We start from the raw sequence: 21142 nt of genomic DNA on the forward strand, positions 1-21142 counted from the left end.
GTTTTCGTCCTCAGGTGAGACTGCCTTTTCTAGGTTAGGCCAGAGCCACTTTTCTACTCCAAAAGCTGATGATTGGAAATGAGACTTTTCATTCTTTGTGCTGAATGTTTTTTGGGAGTGGGGGGTGGAGAGGCGGTTAATTGTGCTGTGTCCGTATCAGCGTGCTGGCAGCATCCGCCATACGACGATGTTTCTGGTCAGAAAATCACCAAGAGTCTTAGAGCCCGCAGGACTCTGTGTGGTGTCCAGTGCAGCCTCACTTCTGGGACGAGGACACCCAGCTCAGGGGCGCAGGCTTTCCTCTGACCAGTCTCGGCTAGACCACAGCCTGAGTCTTCTGACTGCAGCCCACTGCTTTCTACCAAATCAGTAACTTTTATGTCCTAGGGATTTAGCGAATGACACTAGGGTTACTGTGGACAGAGACAAGAATCACGGTGATAGCTGCTCTCTTGTGCACAAGCGGGTCCTTTACATACGAAACTGCAAATTCTCCCAGCACTGCAGGGAAGTGGTTTTCATCCGTGTCGAGAGGCAAGGAGGCTCAGGCCCTGGGGTGTTAGTTCTCTGTCCAGAGCCCACCAGGAGTCAGGCGCCTCGGGCTGAGCTTATTAATACACCTCTTTTTCCATTACAGTTGTGGTTCTCAGCCTTTCACATGGAAACATCCTGACTTCCCTTGTGGGTTCCTTGGGTGTGCTGGAGACCCCCTTGCAGTTTCCCACAGAACAGTTCCTCCTTTGTTTGTTATTGGGATGTCATGTAAATAAACGTGCCCTTGAGGAGTCCCTTGGCCAGAAGGGCAGGAGTAGCAATGACCTAGAGAGTCACGCGCTGGGCTGTGACAGGTGGGGCTGTGTAAGGTCCTTACCTCGGGTCTCTGCACTCGTGCTTTAGTGTGTCTGTTGTTCAACAGAGGGACCAGAGGAGAATTTCCCCCCTTGTGGGTTATAGACTTTTGTCACTGTTTAGAGAGATAATTGTTAAAATTATCCTGTAAAGCAGTGTGCTCACTTACTAAAATTCAGCAAACACAGTGCCCTCCGCCTGTGCCCTAAGGATCAGACCTGGTCTGGGCTCCAGCTGGGATAGCTGCTCCTCTTCCTGACTTGGTTCCTGTATCTCGCCCCTCAGGTACGCATCGCTCTGCAGTTGGATGATGGCTCCAGGTTGCAAGACACTTTCTGCTCAGGCCAGACACTCTGGGAGCTTCTCTGCCATTTTGCTCAGATCAGGTAAGTGTCAGTGAGCAGGTTTGGGGCTCTGCCTCCCTGTGCCCTGGGGATGCTGCCACGGTCACTGGGGCTGGTCCAGAGCCACAAGCCTGAGCTTTGCTTTGGCCTCATACCAGCAGGTGCTGGTCACCAGTAGCTCATCTTTTTTACTCGATGTCCTGGTATGACAGCCAGGCCATGCCCTCCTGGAAGAGCTTGTGGGGAACCCAAGAGGTCCCCACCTGTGTGGTGAGCAGTGAGGGGAGAAGTGGGATGCCGGGCTTCTCAGCTGACAAATACTGCAGGTGTAAAACTTCCTTGTCATGAGAATGGGCTGTATTTAAAGAAAACATCTTGATGACAGTTGACATGTGTCAGTTTCTATCTGGTGATTAATGGTTTAAACTTTATTTCTGAGTGTGTCAAAATGGTAGTCTTCTAAGTTTTGGTTTTTCATTGTGGGATGGAAGACTTTGTCCACTTTTAAAGGTCTCAACCAACAGAATGGAAGGGACCGTGGGAGGGTGTAGTGGTTGCTGTGTGGCCGTGGGCAAGTTGCTTGCCCTCTCTGGGCCTCCCAGGCGTGATGTGAGGATGAGATGAGTTAATGTGTCTCAAGTGCTGAGAACAGGACCTGGCCCACGGTTTGTCTGTGCGGAAGAGGGGACTCTGGGTAGGGCCACCACGGTGACAGGGCCTCGCTCTAGGAAAGCCTGCTCTGATCTGATGTGGCACCCGCTGCCCCTGCTGTCCCAGCATCCAGATTCCTGCTCCCCCACCTCAGCCGCTCCCATGGAACTCCTCTCCCCGTATCTGATGTGCTGGTGTCCCCCTGTTGCCAGTTCTTTCTATGACGAGGCCACGGTGAGCTGCTGTGCCAAGACCGGCTGGCCCCTCCCCCTCCTACGAGCCTGGTCCTGGGCAGCCGGGGATGCAGCCCCTGCAGCCAGCTTCTATTTCCTACCTGGATGCTCTCCTGAGAGAACTCTGTGCCCCCACTCAGGTGGCCTCTGACAGTATTAGCGCTTCTAAGATGAGTACACAGGCTGCCACCTCACTCTACTGCTCTTGGCACCTGTTGTCTGACTGGTTCCTCTGTCAGCTGGGGGGGTCAGGCTGCTGTTACCCTTGTTTTCAGAAGAAGAAACAGAGACCCAGGGGAGGAGGGGGCTCCTCAAAGCCCAGGACCTGGGATGCCAGCACCTGCCTTCTCAGCTGCTGAAAAGATGGGGCCTCTGCCTCTGTTTCTACTTCGTTCTTTCATTTATTCAGCACAGGCTGGGCTGGGGCTCTAGTAGGAAGTTGGTCCTGGTCTCCCAGAGCTAACAGGCAGGTATACAGAGCTACCAGAAGAAACTATCAGAAGCTATCACAAAGAAGAAGGGAAGATGCCTTGGGAGGTGGTGGGGAAGGTCGTGGAGGAGCCAGCTGCACTAGGATCTGAGAAGGAGCCATCTGGGCCAAAGGGGCAGCAAGTGCAAAGGCCCTGGGGCAGAAATAAGGAGAGGAGAAACACATGGAACACAGCGTGTGGTTCTTCTCCCTCCCAAAAGGCAACTAAAACGCCATTAAAGGACTTTACAGAGATACAGCCTGGAGGATGGAGAGAGCAGGAGCTGAGGCAGTGACAGCACCTGGACGTGGGTGGGGAGGGTGACAAGGGGCCGGGGGGTGGCGGGGGGGTTGGCCAGGGCAGGCGCTGGATGATGTGGAGTCCTATATCCCCTCGCACTCCATGGTGCTGGTGCTGGAGGTGGTTCCCTGGGTAGGGTGGGGCTCTCTGGACTGGGGATGCCCTTGCTGTCCCAAGAACCGGCGTAGGTGAGCGTGAGCCCCCCATGTGGCTCCCAAAATGGTGGAAGCTCCCAATGTTGGGGGCATGGGTGGCTCCCCAGATCACCACCTGGATAGTGATAGCCAGCTGCACTGCGGCCAGAGCCCTGGGCGTAAACAGGAGCCCACAGCCAAGGGTGCCCAGACATTTGAGCAAGGCTGACATGAGAGGCCAATGCAGACAGACAGGAAGAGATGGCAGCTGTCAGGACGGGTGACAGCATTTGTTCCTGTTCTCCGAGGATGGAGAGGCTGTTGGAACTGGAGCTGGTTGCTATTAAAAAGGAACATACAAAGATAAGGAAGAGCCCTTGGAAGCGGATCAGAAAGCTGCAGTTGAAGGTGCAGGGGTCAGCCACAGCTATGGATCAAACGGCACAATCCCTGTCACACATGACAAGGTGCTGTGTGTCTGGGAGTGGCTGGTGGCCTGAGGATATGCCATTCTACTCATGCGCCTGAGGGTTAGCCGGTGTGACTGGCGGGTCTGCGGCCTGACTGAGCACATTCTTTCCGAGGTGGCAAATGCCTGAGGGCACATGGGGTCGGCTACTCGAGGCTTGGGAGCCGATGCTTGGACCTGGGGCGCAGGGTCCCTGCCATCCCTCCTCCTGGGAGGAGCCACAGAGCCAGGCGGCCAAGCACAAGGATGGAGGCCAGAGGAAGGGGACTCGGGACAGGCCAGGCCGCTGGCTCCTGATACTGCATCTCTAGAAAGAAAACAGAAGCACAGGAGGAAGCTGGTGAAGATGGTGGGAAACCGTCCTGGAACTGAAGGGCATGTGTTTCCAGAGTGACAGGCCTGCTATGCCTGTACCAGTGGGGCCTCATCTGGTGGCATCGCTGTAACTCGTCAGGAGCTGGAGATGATGGGATGGTTCCCCACACTCAGAGAGGGACAGCAGGCCTGCACAAAGGCCTCAGGCTCCCCGTGGCACCACCAGGAAGGTGGCCAAGCAGTGCCTTCAGAATACTGTAGGAAATTCATCTGTTCTAGAATTCTCTATTTTGCTAGATTGTTGAGGGGTGAGGATGAAACAAAGCCATTTTTAGACACAAAGGTCACCCATTTACCGCACACACCCTCTGAGCAAGCTGCTAACTGCTCCACCAAAGGGCAGGCAGGCAGGTCCACCCAGGAGCAGGCAAACGAGGGGCGTGGGGAGCTGACGAGAGCCTGCTGAGTGTCAGTGGGCCCCAGACACAGGCGCGGTGGGAGCCCATGTTGCCAGGCCCCCCGCTTAGGCTGTGACCACCAAAAGGAGGAGTAACCCAGAGGGAGGAGACGGGGCTCCATGGTACGGGGTCCATCCCCCCGGGAAGACTGGGTGGTTCCTCAGCTGCTGGCCTGGGGAGCCAGGGTTGCCCTGTCATGATGAAGCCTGATGCTCCCATCTGGCCCTCGAGTTGTTGGCTGGGCGGTCTGGGGGCCGCCTCTGTGGAGGGGCCGAGGTGCTGGGAACACTGGTTCACACGAGCCTCTCAGGACTGACTGACTCGGTAACCTGGGTTTAAGATACAATAAACAGAATGTGGGGGCAGTGGGGTCAGCGGCATAAGAAACGAGGTGACATCAGGAGGAGGTGGGCCCTGGGAGGGGTCATCACGCAGGGACGAGTTCTTGACTCTCATGCAGCGTTGAGCACGGCATGGCACGCACCCTCTCTTTCTTGCTGTGACTATTTCGTGTTTTCTTGGAAATGCCCTCAGCACCGTTTCCATGGCTGTGCAGTCCTGTCCTGTGTGTGTGTGTGCGCGCGCCCGCATGCGTGCCCAGCCCATCCTGTGGACAGCTGGAGGTCTGTGCCCCACTCCGCCCTGAGAGTTTACTCTGGAGGAAGAATTAATTGCTCTCCCAGCAAATGGGGACTTGTCTAGGCTTCATCTCCAGAAGTGCAAATCCGGGCCTTTCCTTGGAAGCTGGCACTTCCTAACCGTGAAGCAAGGTTCAGATGAGGGAGGGAGGGCAGCGTCTTCAGCCCCAAAGTCGTGGCCAGATGCCCAGTGAGCTGGCGAAGCCATGCTGGGGCTGTGCAGGGGCTGCAGTCAGCTGCCCACCACTGCAGGGCCCTGCCAACGTGGGGGGCAGCCGCCTGACAGGTCCGATGAGGCAAAGGAGCTCCGGCTGGCTCACAGCAGCTCCCTTGCTGGCCGGGGGCGGGAAGCTCTGGGAATTCCAGGTGTCCAAGTCCCCACAGAGTGGGACAAGTAGGAAGCTGGTTTTTCTCACTTGATGCTTTGGGGAGTGGTAAGCGTCCCAGAGCAACTGGTGCCGTGCATGGCCAGGAGCTGTGGGAGATGAGCACAGCACCCTGGGTCCACTGTTGGTTAGGTAGCAGGTCCTTTGTGTGGGAATCAGGGTGGATGGTGGCCCGGCCCTGACCCTAGCATCTAGAGCAACGAACTGTCCACTGGACATGCCATGTGGGCCACATGTGCGGGACACGGAGGTAATTCAGAATTTTCTGGTAGCCACATCAAAGGAAAGTAAAAACAGGTGTAATTAATTTTAGGAATATAATTAACTTGACTCAATATATCCAAAATATTTTCTGAACATGTAATCAACAGGAAAAAGGAGATATTTTACATTCTTTTTTGGTAGGAGGTCTTTGAAATCCGGTGTGTCTCACACTTGGAGCTGGCCTCCTTCTGGGCCAGCTGCCCTGCGCGTGCTCAGCACCCGTGTGGACGGGTAGCCGCCACGGATGGCACTGGCTCCATGTGGGCCTCCTCTCTGCTTCTCGGGCATCTGCTGCAGGGAGGGCTCCAGGCGTGCCATGCCAGGCTGGATTCTTCCCTGAAGCCCGTTGCCCCTCTACACCTGGCCTGATTTCACAGCCGAGCCCGCTGGTCCATCTCAGCCGTGTTCATCCCGTGGATAGTAAAAGCAGGGATTCGAGCGTCCCTGGGAAAGGCAGGTGTCTGCCTGTTCTTTCAGGGTTGTAGGGCCCCCAGGGCACAGCGGGCTGCAGGGAGGGGCTGCCCGTGAGGGTGGGGGTTGGCCTGTGGTCACGCTGTGCCCAGACCCAGAGCCTTGTGGGTGGGCAGCCGGAGGCCTAGATGCCGGGTATCCGTTCAGGGCTCTCGCGCAGCACCTCTCCACCCCCCGTCTTGTTTGGGAAGGCCACAGGCTGCCTTCCCCCTGCAACTCCCCACTCCGTCTGCTCTGGAGGAGGAGTCTCTGTGATTCGGCCAAGCCTCGGCCTCCTTGCTCCCTCCGGCCACAACCTCATCTCTTTGTGGGCTGGGCTGCTGGGTGGTGGTGGATGTGAGTCACCTGGCCCCTTGGGATGTGGCCTCACCCACTCTGGGCTTCCTTGTGGCAGCAGGGACCCCTCTGAGCCTGAAGTCACAACTCTGTTAGTTTCAGTTGGTTTTTGTCAGTTTTGGTTGTTCTTGTGTGGGAGCGCTGTGGTGTCAGGCTTGTGTCGGTGGCGCCTGAGTTTGTACCAGCCCAACTTGGTCAGGCCCAAGCAAGTGACAAAAACAGAAGGGGCTCCAGATGCCTGCCTTGCCCCCAGTTCACAGCATCACCTCCCCGCGAGCCCTGCCAGGAGCCATCTGGGTGGGTGGGTGGATGGCCCATGTCTGTGGGGTGACACTCTCCGTGGTGGTTGAAGAACACAGCAGCAGCAGCGCCTTTGCCCTGCCTGGCTGACCCTGCTGGCCCCAGGCCTGGCCCCGAGGGCAGGTGTGCCGGCCTTAGACAGAGTGAGGTCCTGCCACTCCTCCCCAGCACCATCCCTTTGGGCCAAGTGGCGTCCGGTGGCTCTGCCTGGGCTGGGTGGTGGGAGCAGGTCCAGGGGCACAAGGGTCCCCAGGAGGTCCCCTCTAGGCTCCCTCTGAGACATGTGGAACTTTAGCAGTGTCTGTTGCAGGGAGTGGTGGCTTCGGCTCTCCGTTGAGCTGGAACCTCCTGGTCCACTGTCCTCGGCCGGATGGGAGAGCGCTGTTAATTGGCCAGGAAAGTCTGGAAGTGATCTCGGCTGCCCCTCCCCTCGGCGTGTTTACAGGCCTCTCCTCAGATCCCACACGCGGGAATCCGATCCCTCTGGAGGAGCCGACATCAAAGCTGAGCTGCTGTTTGATGTCCAGGGGCCTCCGAGGGCAGCAGGCAGGCAGGCCTTCCCGGGTGCTGCTGTGCTCTCGTCCCTGTTTGTGATTTGTGGTCCCCACACTGACATCGGGTGCCCTGGACAAGGATTTCGAGGGAGGACGCCTGGCTAGAGCCCCTGAGAGCAGAGGGGACTCTGCCTGTCTCGTGGTGGGCAGTCAGCTTGCTTTCTGAGCCCAGGCAGCTGCTGTCTCTGTTGCCATTGAAAGGAGCAGGACCCCTGTGTCTCCCCACCGCCTTCCTCCTCTCTTGCCCTGGGATCTTGTTTGCTGGAGTATCTTCCCTCACTCTTTCTCTGTTTTGGCTTCAGGATGAAGAGCGTGTAGGCCTGGTCAGGGTTGTCTCTCTGGCACTTTGGGGTCTTGTGTTTTCCTGAGGCCTGGCCACGCTGTGTGTGCGGGGTCACACCCGCCATGGCCGGCCCCCATGTGGCTCTGGTCAAGGGCCGGAAGCCTTCCCTGGGGAGCAGTTTCTTTGTGAGCACAGCCTTGGGGAGAGCCCGGGGTGAGCTCCATGGGGACCGGCAGCCTGTGGGAGGTGGTCAGGGACCTCTTCCAGGGGCCCCCACGGCAAGCTCTGGATTAGCTTGAGTGTCTCAGCCCTGGGGAATATGCAAAAGCATAAACTGAAAGCAAACAAGAGAGATGGGAGAAAACATGCTGAACCTGAGCAGAGGACAGTGTCACAGGTCTCGGGGACGGCCCCAGGCAGCCGAGTGTCCGAGTGTCTGTGTACAGTCCCCAGCTCAGCCTCTGTGTCTCCCATCCCAGCCACCTCCTTGTCTGAGCCCTGGGCTCGGCAGGGCAGCACTGCACGGCCTGAGGGCGCTCCAGGTCTCCTACTCTGGCAGGCGCAACGCCTTGTGTCACCCTTCCCTGTCACCCTTCCCAGAGGAGAGGGTCAGGCCTGGGGCACTGCCGATAGGTCTGGGACACGCGTTTATTTGGGGGCTAGTTCTATGGGTATGTGTCAGGAAATGCAGAAATGAACTTCCCTTGGCTGTCACAGGCCTGTGTGGTACAGCTGTCGAGGTACAGGCCTGTGTGAGTGGTGTTGGCCGTCCTGAGGGTGTGTGCGCGATTGTGCGCCTGCATGCCCGCCATCCTCCAGCCTGCCCAGCTGTGCTTCCTGGGGGCCCTTCCCTCCCATCTCAGGGTCTGGTTTATAGGGGAGGGGCGTTGGTGGCTGGGCCTGCTGCCCACCTCTCTGTTTGTCCTGGCATTGCCCCACTCTCTCCTCGGAGTCTGTGAGATAGATCCGTGCCAAGTGCTCCTGGTGCTTCTGGGGGCAGCAACCTTCTCAGGGGACAGCTTCAGATAAAAGCCCAGATCATGCCCTCCCAGGACTTTCTCATCGCCGACCCTGGGCACAGTTGACAGCAACCCAAGGCACGTCCAGGAGGTGGCTGGTGCTGCCCGTCCCCGTGTTCTGTGTCCTCCCTTTGCTCTGAGCCAGGAGGCCGTGGGCAGGTGGGAGACACCCCCAGGCCATGGGCTGATGGCCAGCCGCGGGGTGGCCAGGGTGGGTGGGTCCCCCACAGTGGCTGGCCAGGGTGCCATCCCCAGGGCAGCAGTGCCCCCAGGCAGTGGCTACCTGTGATGCTTTCTTCCCTCCCCTCTCAGGGAGTGTCTGGACCGGCCGTGTGAGGCCAGCCCCGTCTGCGTGTACATGAGAGATGAGGTAGGTGAGCTGTGGGCCCACCCGCCTGGCCCGCGCCCTGCCGCCCACTCCCAGCCGCCACACGGGCCCAGCCCCACTTTCCAATCTGGAAAATTCACTCCTTTAGACCTTTCAAAGCAGCGATGGGCAAACTTGGGCCCTGAAAGCATGATGTGTTTCATGGAAAAAAGGCAGGACGCCGGCTCCGCTGGAACCAACTGCGGGCCGCCCGGGCTGCTCCCAAACCTCCCTCAGAGCCCTGTTTGTTTTCTCAGCTTCTCTCAAAGCCCAAGAGTCACAAAAGTGGTTTCATTTTAATAAATATTTGCTTTGCTCAAAGTTTTGATCTTTTTCAAAACTGAGTGTGGCGTGGTGCAGGCTTGGCCTGGCACTGAGGCCCTGCCTGTCCCCGCCCGCCTGCCCGTGACGGGGGACCCTCTTGGCGCTTGGTCCCCTGGCTCACAGGGGCTTTTTGTTTCAACCCTGGCCAAGCTCCCTTTCCTGGCCTGGGGTGGCCACTGTCCCCGAGGGGTCCCTGGTGTAGACGGGGCACACCCACCTATTTATCCCAGTTTGAGGTTCCTGACCCAGGGCTCAGCGGGGCAGGGGTTCCAGGGCTGTGAGCGGGAGGGACCTGGGGGGATGGGTCCTCCCCTGGAGGAGACAGACCACGGGGCCTCAGGCACCTGGGCCTGGATCAGCTCCAGCCCTCAGAGGGCTGGTCAGCTGGCCAGATGTGCCTAACCCAGGCCTGAGCCCTGCCCACCCAGACCTCGGATGGGGTGGGGTTGGGGAGACAGACATGGACCAGCGAACAAATGCTCGGGTGTAGATTGGGGTGCAGGGGGCTGGACCCAGGCCTTTTGGGAGCTGTGGCTGGCTGGGGGACCCCACGGTGCTGGTGACACAGTGCCCAGGCTGGGGGAGGCAGCGAGGGGTCAGCAGGATGTCCTGTTCCCTCCTTACAGGTGACCGGCAGAGCCGCCTTGCAGAGCACGACGCTGCAGTCACTGGGCCTCACCGGGGGCAGTGCCATCATCAGGTGGGGGGTCTCTGAGTCTGGTTTAGTGAAGAAAACTGTGGTCTCAAGGGAAAGGAAACAGGAAACGCGGGGAAGCCCAGACCCTTGCCGGTCACTTCTCCCGTCTGCAGTCTGGGGGGGCTGGGCACCATGGGGCGCGGCGTCAGGTGGGGGATCTGCCCTCAGCCGGGCTGGCGTGGCGGCCCCATGCACGCTCCTTCCCCCGTGAGGTGAGGTGGGTCGGGAAGGGCTGTGGGGTGCTTTCAGGGGATTGGATTTGGTTTGGTAGTCACCAGAAGATACGATGCTGGCACTGTGAGACCCGGGGCTCCGTGTATGGAATTTCATTTGCTTTCCGGGCCTACCCACTCAGGTTTTCCATGAAGCCACACGATTCCACTGGCAAGCAGGAGCCTGGGGTCTCCTGGAGCAAAAGCCCAGGAAGCCCGACCCCTTCCTTGTTGGCCGACCAGGCAGCCAGCAGCCCTCTGTTTCCACTGAATTCAGCGGGGCTCAGCCAGGGCGATGTGAGCCATCAGGATGAGGCAGCGCGCCCGGGGGCCGGTCGCGTGGATGGCCTGGGCCCGAAGCCGGTGGATGCTCAGGCGAAGCAGATCTCGAAGGAGCCCACACCAGCCCCCTTTGTTCCTTTCTCGGGTGGGGGACAGCGACTGGGGGGCCCCTCTGGGTCCGTGAGGCCTCTGATGTCATCTTCAGCCAAACTGCCAAAGTCCTTCTCCAGCCCTGCAGGCCCCTCCCAGCCAAAGAAGTCGAGGCCTGGCCAGGAGCCCCAGCCGGAGCCGGAGCTGGTAAGGGGCGAGCTGGGTGCTGGGGTCCTTTCTCTTGACTGCACCTGACATCGTGGCTGGTCAGCCCAGCGTGCAGCAGGGTCGCTGGGTGCGGTTTCATCTTCCCAGGGAAGCGATTTTTTGGTTTTTGAGGCACCATTTTGGATGTACAGTTGATGGGTTTTGACAAACCTGTGTGTCCTGGCTGGCCATGTCACAGCCAAGAGAGCCATCCTTCCCAGAGCCTTGGACCCGGCGCCCCCATCTTCTCCTGGGCTGGTGGGTTTGACTGGCTTTTGACGTGAAGATGGTTTGGCCTTGATTGTCCCACGCCACATTGACTCCTGAGCCAGGCTGCCGCAGCTCACCGGCTACATCCCACCGTTGGCCAGTGGGCGTGTGGGGCACGCACCAAGCAGGTAGAAGAGGGTGAGTTTGCTCACTCTTCACAACCTTGTGGGTGGGGCCTCGGGCATCTCTGGTGGGGACTTCTTGGAAGTTCCTGGCGGCCATCTGAGCCACGGCTGGGAGGAGGGCATGCAGCCCTCACGGAGCTGTGATGAAACGGCCCAGGCCTTGGGTTGCCTCTGTGACGCTGTCTTCTTATCTGATCAGCTCTATCGAGGTACGACTTACTATATAGACACCTACCATCAGGGCAGTGTTGGGCTTTTTGTCTTCTCGATGTTGAATCTGTCTTTGGGCACCTTTGAGCTGTGCCCTAGTCTCACATCCTCCCCCACAGTGATGCCCGCCCCCGTCCCCTGCTCTGACCACACACAGACATGAGGAGTGGAAGGGACCTTGCATCTTGGATCACGCTGAACAAGGGGACCCCCAGCTGGGCGGCACCTCTGCAGAAGTCAGGCATGTGGCCAGTGTCTGCCTCCCTGCTGTCTGATGGAGGCCATCTCTGGTCTTCTGTGGGTCAGGCCAGACTCGCCCTGGGCAGTTGCAGCCGTGTTGGAGCTCCTAAGAGGGAGGACAGGCGTGGCCCCTGTCGGGTTGGTGCTCAAGCTCGGCGCCAGGGCAAGACTTTCTCCTTGGAGCGCCTCTGGGACTTTCTCCAGAAGGGCTTTCATGAGTCGTACGGCAGAGCTTCCATAGGCTTCTTTGTGTCTCTCTGTGTGACTGCTCCCTCAGCAGCGCTCACAGACTGTTTTCAGGAAAGGCGTGTTGTAGATTTCCCGACATCTTGGGCTCCTGGGCTGTGCCAGGCCCCCTGCCTCCTGGGGTTGGCCCCTGGGGAGGCTCAGGCGTCCAGCTTAGGTCTCTGGCTTGTGGCTGGAGAGGGTCTTTACTAATAAAGAGACCTTACGGTGGGGCCAGCCTGGGTTTCCAGCCTGGGCTGCACGTTGTCACCTGTGGAGCCCTTGAGGCTGCACAGGTGCATGTGGGCGTTATTCGAGACGCCGCTGCGCCTTCTCAGTGAGGGCTCCAAGTTCTCCGCTCTCTTCTGCCCTTCCTTCCAGCCAGAGCGGCTCCATGTGCCAACACTCAGGGTCCACTTGAGGTTTTATGTGGTGAGAAGGATGACACTGCTGAAATGAATTCGTTCTTACAAATCACCTTTCCAGACGATGGAGAGCCATTGCAGGATTCCCTGCCTGGAGCAGGAGCTTGTGGAGTGAGGATGGTGAGGCTCCACCCGGGCAGTGGATGCTGCTGGTTTTTATACCCAGCAGCCTTGCCCACTTGCTTTACTGGTTCCAGCAGTTTCTCATTTTCAGTTGGAGTCTGCAAATAATGTCAGTTTATCTTTTTCCTTGATGTCTTTACTTCTCTCATTTTTTTTTCTTGTCGTATTGCAGTGATTGGGTCTCTGGTATCTGTTGAATAGCAGCAAATTTAGCGGGCATCCTTGTCTTGACCTTGATCTCACACGGAGTAATCTTAGTTTATCTGTGAAAGATGCTGCGGGCTGTGAAAAGTCTTTATCAAATCAAGAGTTTCTATTCCTAATTCTCTGAGAATTTTTCTTTATCAAAAGTAAGAGTGGTGCTTTATGAACTGCTTTTGCCGCATTGAGGTGATTCCATGCCTTCGCTCTCGTTTAGTTCGTTTGCATGCTGAGGTTCTGGATGGATTTCCCCCATGAAGCTATCCTTGCATTCCAGGGGTCAGTCCAGTTTCAGTGATGTGTTTAGCTACATTCTGAGTTGCAGTTAACGAATATTTTAGTGCTGGAGCCTGCATCTTGTCTCTTCTAGAGCACCCTCCTCACCCTTGCTTTCAGGTCACACACCTGCAGGGGAGGGTGGAGGGGCAGGGGCACCTGTGCCTGCGTGGGGCGGGCCGTGGGGAGGCTCAGCGGTGGGACAGAGCCCAAGTTCCTGCAGAGGGGCAGGCGGCCGGGGCTTCCTCCTGCTTCCTGAACCACGCTTTGTGCGTCCTTGCTGAATGGATGGGGGAGGGGAGGGGAGGGGAACTGAGCCAGTCCCAAGCCCCGTGAATGTCCATCCTGGGGAGGTGGTGGTGGTGCCCTGGCTCTTCAGGGACCCCACTGGCTTCTACGCTGATGTCTGGGCTGCATTAGACACTAGTACGAAGCCCCCAGTCTCACAGGCTCGTCACCTGGGCCCAGAATCAGCTTTCGAAAGCAGAGCCTTGTGGTCGGGGTGAGCCAGGGCCGGGGGCCCGACTCCCTTTGGGCCTGCTCTTTCTGGGGACCCCTAGGTTTGGGGACCAGAAAACTAGTACCGGGGCTGGCTGTCTCCTTCTCCCACCCTAAAGGCTGTGTGGCTCTCTGCATCTCTTGGGAACCTGCTGACTCCCCAGGGCTGTGTGGGGAGTGGCCTGGTCTGGTGCCAGCCTGATAGGTGGTTGCTGTCAGGCGCAGGATCCCAGTGCATCCCTGAGCGCTGACCCCAGGGGCCCCAGGAAGGAGGAGTCCCGGGGAGGGTCCGCCTGGCCGCCAGCAGTGCGTGTCTTTGATCTGGGAGCCCCAGCAGCTGGTTGATTGTGGAGCGTCCCCCGCCCGCCTGCCTCGCGCCTCCTGTCACACTGACAGCCGTGCACCCGGAGGCCCGGCTGGCCACATGCTGTCTGCTTTGTGTCCCCTCGAGTCCTGGGGGAGGGGAGAAGGGAACAAATCAGAACTTTTGGGGGAACTTCAAAGGTACACTTTAGTAATCAAAAAGAGTTTCCAAGTTTCCCATTAATGTTTTGCCTGTGTGTGGTTTTGGATTTGAATGAAGAGTCAGAAGAGACAGGATGAAATACAGGCAGGTCCTCGGCTGAGGCCCAGGATGGTTTACAGACCCGGGCGGCTCCTGCCTTTGATGTCAGAACATTAATTATTAGAAGGTAGTTTTACTGGCCGTCAGAACCGAGTGTGGAGAGAGGCTGGGGCTGCCCGGCGGCCCCTGGCCTGTCCTTTGAAGTCCTTCCGCTGGCCCAGGAGGCTGCCCTGCAACTCTTTGTGCTGCTGGGCCATGCTCCCAGCCGGCGTCCCCCCACGCAGCTGGCACAGGGGTTCGTGATCAAAGGCCCCAACCCCCTGGGAAGGGCGGGCTGACTGCAGTCTCCCCTGCTTGCCCCTCACCCTCCAGGGGATGGTCTCATCTCCTGAAGACGTGGCCCCGGGGGCTTACTCCGCACCTTGCACCCATGTCTCAGAGCAGGCGCCAGCTTCGCCTCTGGCTGTCCCCAGTTTACGGGAAGGTTTAGAACACTCAGGGCTGGGGGGAGCCTGGCCAGGACCTGGGGCCTGGGGTGGACCGAGAGCAGTGCCCCTTGCTGCCCTGCCACCCTCCTCCTCTTGGCCTGGGGTGCCTGTCCATGACATGCCCCCAAGAGCACAACCCGCTGTCCCCCCGTGTGTGGGCCCAGGGCGTGGTGTGAGCCTGTCCCTGCCCTGCCGGTGTTTGTAGACAGTCCCGGGGCTCTGGTCTTGGCCTTACTTGGGATGCCCTTTGAGGTTTGCTGGCAGATGGGTCAGCAACTTTGAAGGCCCCAACTGAGTCTTGAGGCGGTTTTTAAAGCCTGGTGACAGGCAGGTGCCCTCCAGCTGTCCCTGTCATGCTTCGTCTCAACCATGACTGGACTTGGGGGAGAGACAGATGCCCAGCCTGCGAAGCCATGGAGAACCGGTGGGCAAGGCGCCCCGGCTGCCAGAGTACCCCCTGGAACTCCAGAGCTGCCCGCAGGGCCAGGCAGCCTCATTTGCAGGCCCCCATCCTGATCGGGCTCAAGGGGCTCCCTCTGCGGGGTTTCTCCTGGCCCTTTGGTCTGCTGTGTGCATCCGCCCCTGGGTTTGCTGGCCTGGAGCAGGCGTCTTCCCCCGTGCATGAGGAGAGCCACCCCACACCTTACATTTGCTTATTTCAGTCCTTTGGGGGTTCATGCACTGCGTGCACAGACAGGTGGGGCCACGCCAGGGCACTGGAGCCACCGGGTTTCAAAGTGTGCCTGCGTCACTGTCGCAGCCCAGCATTTCTCTTCTTAAAGATGCTCTCGTTTTTCCTGCTTGGAAGGCGGGCAGGCCCAGGTGTGGACGTTGGCCCAGGGCTGGGGCAGGCGCGGCCTCCACCTGTGCCGCGGGCAGGCCCAGCGGATGAGGGGCTGGAGTTCAGTGCAGCCTTGCCGGTCAGGCCCCGGCCTCGTGCTGGCACGTTGCTCCCTCCAGAGGGCGGCCGGCTCTGAGAGTGACGGAGGCTTGGCCCGCGTTCCTCCCGCGCAGTGTTTCATTTCAGCTCCAAGCCTCAAGGGGAAACGCTTCACATTCCCTGTTACCAAAAACCATTGTCAGAGGACAGTCTGGGTAAGAGGGAGGCGGGAGGGCAGGAGGAAAACAAGAGCCCTCACAGGGAAGCTGGAAAATCTGGGGTTGAGGTCACCTCCAAATAGTTTTTACATTTTTTCTCCCTGTGTCATCATGTCCTGGAAAATTACTGTCAAGAAAATGAAACCTCAGCAGGCAGTGCGGCTGCTTTTGACATGGGGAGACCCCTGTGTGCCCAAGTGGGTTCTCAGCCACTCGTGTGGCGGCCACTGGAGCATGTCCACTGGCTGTTGGGGGAAGCCGTGGGCCCACGTCTCAGCCCAGAGCCGCGTCCCCTGGTCCCCTCCAGGCCTGGCCTCTGACTGCCTGTGGCATGGGGCTGAGGGTAGGCAGTGCCCTCACACCTTCCTCCCCTCGGGTCTCCCTCGAAGGGTCCATCCCGGTGTGACAGAGGCTCCTTCTGAAGGCACTGGTGGCCGTCCACAGCTGGTGGTTGGTCCCCAAGTCCCCATGGCTGCGTGGCCCAGGTGTCAGTCCAGTGTCTTTGCAGCCTCAGGCCGTCACCCAGGGCCTCCTCTGAACATCACCCGCAGAGGATGCTCCTGTTCCCCCCTCTGGAGGCTCCTTTCCCTCCCGAGTGCCCTCTGGGCCCCTCGCCAGTATCCTCCAGTTCGCAGACAGCCTGACTCGTCTGCTCTCTCCGTCCACCTCCCTCCTTTCTGGTCTTCTGGGTGTTCTCTTGTCTTAATACCCTCGGTGGAGGCTGGGACAGGGGAGTCTTTGCTAGGGTCGTGTGCTTGCAGGAAATGAGAGACCCCTGCTGGGCGTTCCACCAGAAGGATCGGGTCTCTTGTGGCCACGCCCTTGGAGCCTGCAGACACCTGCCGTTCCTCCCCTCAGGATCATGCCCGTGCCTGTTTCCTCATCTGTCATGCGCTGTCATGTAGACCCCCCCACCCCATGGGCTCAGACCCCAGGCTCTGGCTGCCTCCTCATCGTTCTGCCCATCTTCTAGCCGACAGTGAGATGCCCACAGCGTCGGGGCCACTGGGGGAGGGACCGGCTCCTCTGGCTTTCCTGGGGTTAAGGGGTGGGGGCGGGGGGAGATGGGGCCGGGGCTGTGCTCTGGAGACTGACAGCGTTCAGGAGCTGGACCTTGAGCTGATGATGGAAAACCTGCGACTTTGGCAGGATGACCCAAGCCTGGCGACATTGGGTTCTTAGTGGAGGCGCGTCCTCCAAGTGGCTCCCTGGTAGGGATCTGGAGGAGCAGACCTGGAGATTTGGGCTGTGAGAGCCAGCTGTCAGGTGCGCTGAGAAGGTTCTAGGCCTGCCACCCCACCAGCATCCTCGGGCACCAACTGGGAGGTTCATCTTGGAGGCCCATCCTGGACCCTGGGGCTGTGTCCCTTGGCCAGCACACAGGAACCCAGTCCCCATGGTGAGGGCGCTGAGGCCCTCTGACAGTGGCCACTGTATGCGTTTTTTTTTTTTTTTTTTCTTAATGGTGTCTCATCCTAGATCTCTATTCTCCATCCAAAAACATCTTCATAAATCCACCTAGGATGGGAGCTGTGCATAATAACTGCCCATGACCAAGGAGCGGCGGGTAAAGGAACAGCAAATGAGGGCCAGATTGCCGGCAGAGCATTGGAAGTGAGCAGGGCCAGGGCTTGGCCTCCGCTGGCGCCGTGTCTGCCCTGCTTCCTCCCACATGGAGCGGTCAGACCCACTCCTCCTTTCCTGGTCTCTCTCCTCTTTGCGGTGGAAATACCTGCTGGGCAGGCTACGTGGAGGTGTTTGAAGCCCCCTGGCTTCTCCGTCGGTCATTTGGTAGGACAGGGTGGTCCGTCCTACCAGCCCAGCCATGGACATCCACTGTTCTCATGGGACAGGGACCGCCTGGGGTCCGGTCGTGGCGGCAGCTCTGGGACTTGGGTGGTCTGGCCCCTGGGCTCTGATGGGCAGCAGAGGCTGCTCGGAACCCTGGCTCCTCTGCCCAGGAGCAGGGAGGCCCCCAAGACGCAGGGCGGTGCAGGAGAATGAGAGAGTGTGATCTCGAGGTGGCTCTCTCCCAGTGCTCTGGTTCCCGTGTGGGACCCCAGCTCCTGGCTGCTCTTGGACAAACGGGCTTCTGGAGCAGAGCTGAGGCATAGGAGGAGGGGTGTGAATCGAGGGTAGATCCAACGCGGAGAGAGATTTTTGTCTGCTCACTTTCTGACTGAAAGTCAGTGGCCCCTGAGCAGCATGAAGCCAGCAGCTGGTGTCACCTGCGTCCCTGTTCTGGAAGTTGTGGGAGGGTTGTGGGAAGTGCTAGCAGTCTGCTGTCCTCCAGGTTACCCCTGGGCTGTGCACTGGAAGTACCCAGGAGGACAAGGAGGCCGGAGTGGCCCCGTGCACGCAGGGTCGGGCTTCCCCAGCCGTGCCCCCCGGGGATCAGGGGGCCTGTCTGATAGTCAGGCTCAGCTCCAGGTCATGGATCACAAGTCACCCAATTGCTGGATTCTCGGGGTGACTCGTGTGCCCAGATCTGGGTCCTCGGAGGGCGGGACCGGGACAGGGAGGTCCCAGAGCTTGCTCGTTGGCTTGTGGGCTTTGTGCTCGAGCGCCAGGGGGCCTGGCACTCATGGACACAGCAGTGCCCAGCTCAGGCACATCCGCATCTGCCCTCGCCCTCCCCCAGGAGCCCAGGCGAGTGCTCGGCCCTTCTGGAATGCAGGCGCCGTGGCTATGGGGGCAGCCTGGCGCCTGGCATCTTGTTATAAAAAGCTCTGGCGTGGACTGCCTGTGGGCTGCAGGAGGGTTGTGGCTTTGAGGGGGCAGCCCCCAGGGGCCTCGGTCAGCCACCTACGGACCCCACTGCCCGGGCCTCAGCCAGCCCCTCCTGTCCACCCTGCCACAGTGCCTTGAGATCAGTGGGGCTTCCTGGCGAGAACCCACCTCCCTTCATTACAAGGAGTGACGCAGCTGTGCACTCAGGAGTGGCAGAGACCTGCTGGCCTGGGCAGTCAAGGCCTCGGGTGTGGCTGGGGGAGCAGCCCTGGGACACCTGGCAGGTGCACTGGGCAGCTTCAGCCCTCGACCAGCCCCAGGTTGGTGAGTCTGACCTCTAGAGTGGGTGGGGCTGTGGTCAGGCCGGAGCGCAGGAAGGGTTGCTCGGAGAAGCCTGCTGAGCCCGGCTCTGAGTGTTGAAGGCAGGAGGTGGGATTTCGGTGCCAGGCTGGGGCGGGGAGGAGGGGGCAGGCGGGAGCAGAAGGCAGAGAAGTGACCTCACCCCAGACGGCTTGTGGATGTTCTGTGCGAGGGAGGGCAGGACCTGGCGTGGGCCCTGCCGGCCCAGCTGGACACCTCTGTCAGGCCCGGCTCCATGGGCGGCCTCAGCGCCGCGAAGGTGTCTCCCCACATAGTCACTTGGGCTACACTCGCTACAATTACTCACCCGGAGGCACTGCGAGCAGAGCAGGCCCTGCCTTGTAATTTCCGTCTCCATTGCTGCCAATTAGGAGAGATACTGTCCCTTCCTGTGTCCCCATGGTGGGCAGAGGGTGGGGCCGGCTGCTCCCCCAGAGAGGGGAGGAGGGGTCAGCCTGGCCATGGAGCCAGCAGCTGGCAGGTTTTTGCCAAATCGCTAATTTGGGGGCTGTCGCTTCTCCTGCCCCTCCCGTGGAACCGCTGACATGGCCGTGACCAGGGCACTGCTCCCCAAGTTTGTTCCCCACTTGGGAGACCCTGATAACATGTAGCTCCCTGGGGCTCGTGGGGAGCCCCCACGGAGACAGGAAGTGAACAGAGATGCTGCTGCTCACCCACTGCCCAAGTACCGCCCCCCCCCCACCCAGCAGTCAGGGTGCCCGCTGACCCGGCTGAGCCAAGACCCCAGGGCCATGTGCCCTGTTGGTGAGTGAGGGTCTCAGCGTCAGTGTTGCTAAGCAGGCAGGCATGGAGGGAGGGGCCTCCAGTCCTGGACAGGCTCAGCTGTCCCGTGCCCCATCCTGGAGCCCCGGCCCTGGCCATGGGCTGACAGGCGGGGCCGGCAGCACATGGCTCAGCCGGGGTCTGCACGGCCACCCCAGCCCCCTGGGGTCGGGAGCCTGGGCCCTTCCTGGGACCTGCATCAGCCGAGCCCTCTGCCTGCCCAGCCAGTGGACCGAGACCCCGTGGTGTGCCACCCTGACCTGGAGGTGCTGCTCCAGGCCTGGCCCGCAGAGCTGCCTGACGAGTTCTTCGAAGTGACCGTGGATGACGTCAGAAGACGCTTGGCCCAGCTCAAGAGTGAACGGTGGGTGTGCACCTGGCCCCTTCAGAGACACCCGTGCCCTCGGTAGCACCTCGGAGGGTGAGGGGGCCCAGGCAGGGGGCTCCTGGTCCTGTCTGGCCCTCTGTTGGGGAGCAGCTCACGAAGTCCAAGGGGACGAGGGAGAAACCCAGAGTCCAGCTGGTGTGGGGCCTCTGCTCTGGTTGGGGAGACCTGGGACCTTCACCGCTGCCACCCCCCACCCCACCCCCCCTGCCCCAGGAAGCGCCTGGAAGAAGCCCCCTTGGTGACCAAGGCCTTCAGAGATGCTCAGATGAAGGAGAAGCTGCAGCGCTACCCTAAGGTACCCTGGGGCGGGAGGTGGTCTGCACATGGCTCTGCACTGGGGCCTCCCACAAGCCACTGGCCGTGGTCTCGTGTACTTCAGCCCAGGCCTACACGGCCGCGGTTCGTTAATGAGCCAGGCAGCCCCGTTCTAAGATGAAAAACATCAGTGTGTTTTCACAAGTGCACGTGGGTACTTGACTGGTCCTTGTGTCCAGCCCATGGGGCCAGGAGCGTCAGGGGGCAGCCAAGGTGAGGGGGTGCTGGCCCGGCGTGGCCGGGGGACCTAGCCATCGTGGGCCCAGGGGTGCGGACGCCTGGATTGGACTCTAGCTGTCCTGTTGACAAGCTGGCTTGTCCTGGCCTAGGTGGTCTTGAGGGTCCTGTTTCCTGACCGCTACATCCTGCAGGGCTTCTTCCGCCCCAGCGAGACCGGTGAGCAGCCCCGTCTGGGAGGGCGGGGGGCCCTATGAGCTCCTCCAGGCTCCTTCCCTCTGGGCCGTGGGGCAGGCAGCGGGTGCAGGGCTGGGGGCCAGCTCACATTGGAGGCTCGCAGACCAGCTGGGCAGTACCCGTGGGACTGGCTGGCCCCATGCACCCATCTGTTCTGGGTGTGGGTGGGACAGAGGGGCACCCAGAGAAAGGTAGACCCAGGGCTCCCCCACACCCAGTAGTGGGGTCTTTGGCCTGGGGCTGCAGCTCACCTGGAAGGAAGGCAGCAATGCCACCAGTTCTGAGTGGGGTTCTTGGTGACCTTGGGGAGCGGGTCTGCACACAGGTTGGACCTGGCTCGTCCCATTGCAGAGGGGGCCCGGCCCTGGAGTGGGTCTGAGTGTGGGATCCCTGCTCACCCCACCCTTCCTCCTGCAGTGGGGGATTTGCGGGACTTCGTGAGGAGCCACCTGGGCAACCCCAAGCTGCCGTTCTACCTGTGTAAGTGCTTTTCTGGGACCTCCTGCTCAGCAGCCCTGGCACCTCCCAGTTGGGGCTTGAAGCAGCTTTTCCCACAGAAACAGCATCATGGGGCAGGCGGGTCCGAGCATGAGTCCGGGACTGGGCAAGTTGGGGAGGGAGGTTGACCCTGCTCAGCATCCCTGTGCCCTTTGCTTCCCACCTGGCCAGGAGCTGTAGGGGCTGGGGGCACAGGGGCGAGCTGCTGGCCTCCTTTGGAGGGCGTCTGGGTAGTGAAGGGTCAGGCTGCAGGGCTG

The 21142-nt window shown here is 60.0% G+C and overlaps 1 protein-coding gene across 9 annotated transcripts in view; it reads left to right on the forward strand.

Moving 5' to 3' along the window:
• ASPSCR1 (ASPSCR1 tether for SLC2A4, UBX domain containing) overlaps positions 1-21142 on the forward strand; it is a 29960-nt gene that overhangs the window by 4298 nt on the left and 4520 nt on the right. For all 9 annotated transcript variants that reach the window (XM_082442065.1, XM_082442063.1, XM_082442064.1 and 6 more), the window contains 8 exons: positions 1135-1235; positions 8787-8844; positions 9792-9865; positions 10218-10653; positions 19495-19634; positions 19872-19953; positions 20303-20369; positions 20805-20867. In XM_082442065.1, the coding sequence (XP_082298191.1) occupies positions 1135-1235; positions 8787-8844; positions 9792-9865; positions 10218-10653; positions 19495-19634; positions 19872-19953; positions 20303-20369; positions 20805-20867 (1021 nt within the window). The remainder of the gene's footprint in view (positions 1-1134; positions 1236-8786; positions 8845-9791; positions 9866-10217; positions 10654-19494; positions 19635-19871; positions 19954-20302; positions 20370-20804; positions 20868-21142) is intronic.

Source organism: Balaenoptera physalus (genome assembly GCF_965194825.1).
Source record: "Balaenoptera physalus genome assembly, chromosome: 20".
Classification (NCBI taxonomy): Eukaryota; Metazoa; Chordata; class Mammalia; order Artiodactyla; family Balaenopteridae; genus Balaenoptera; species Balaenoptera physalus.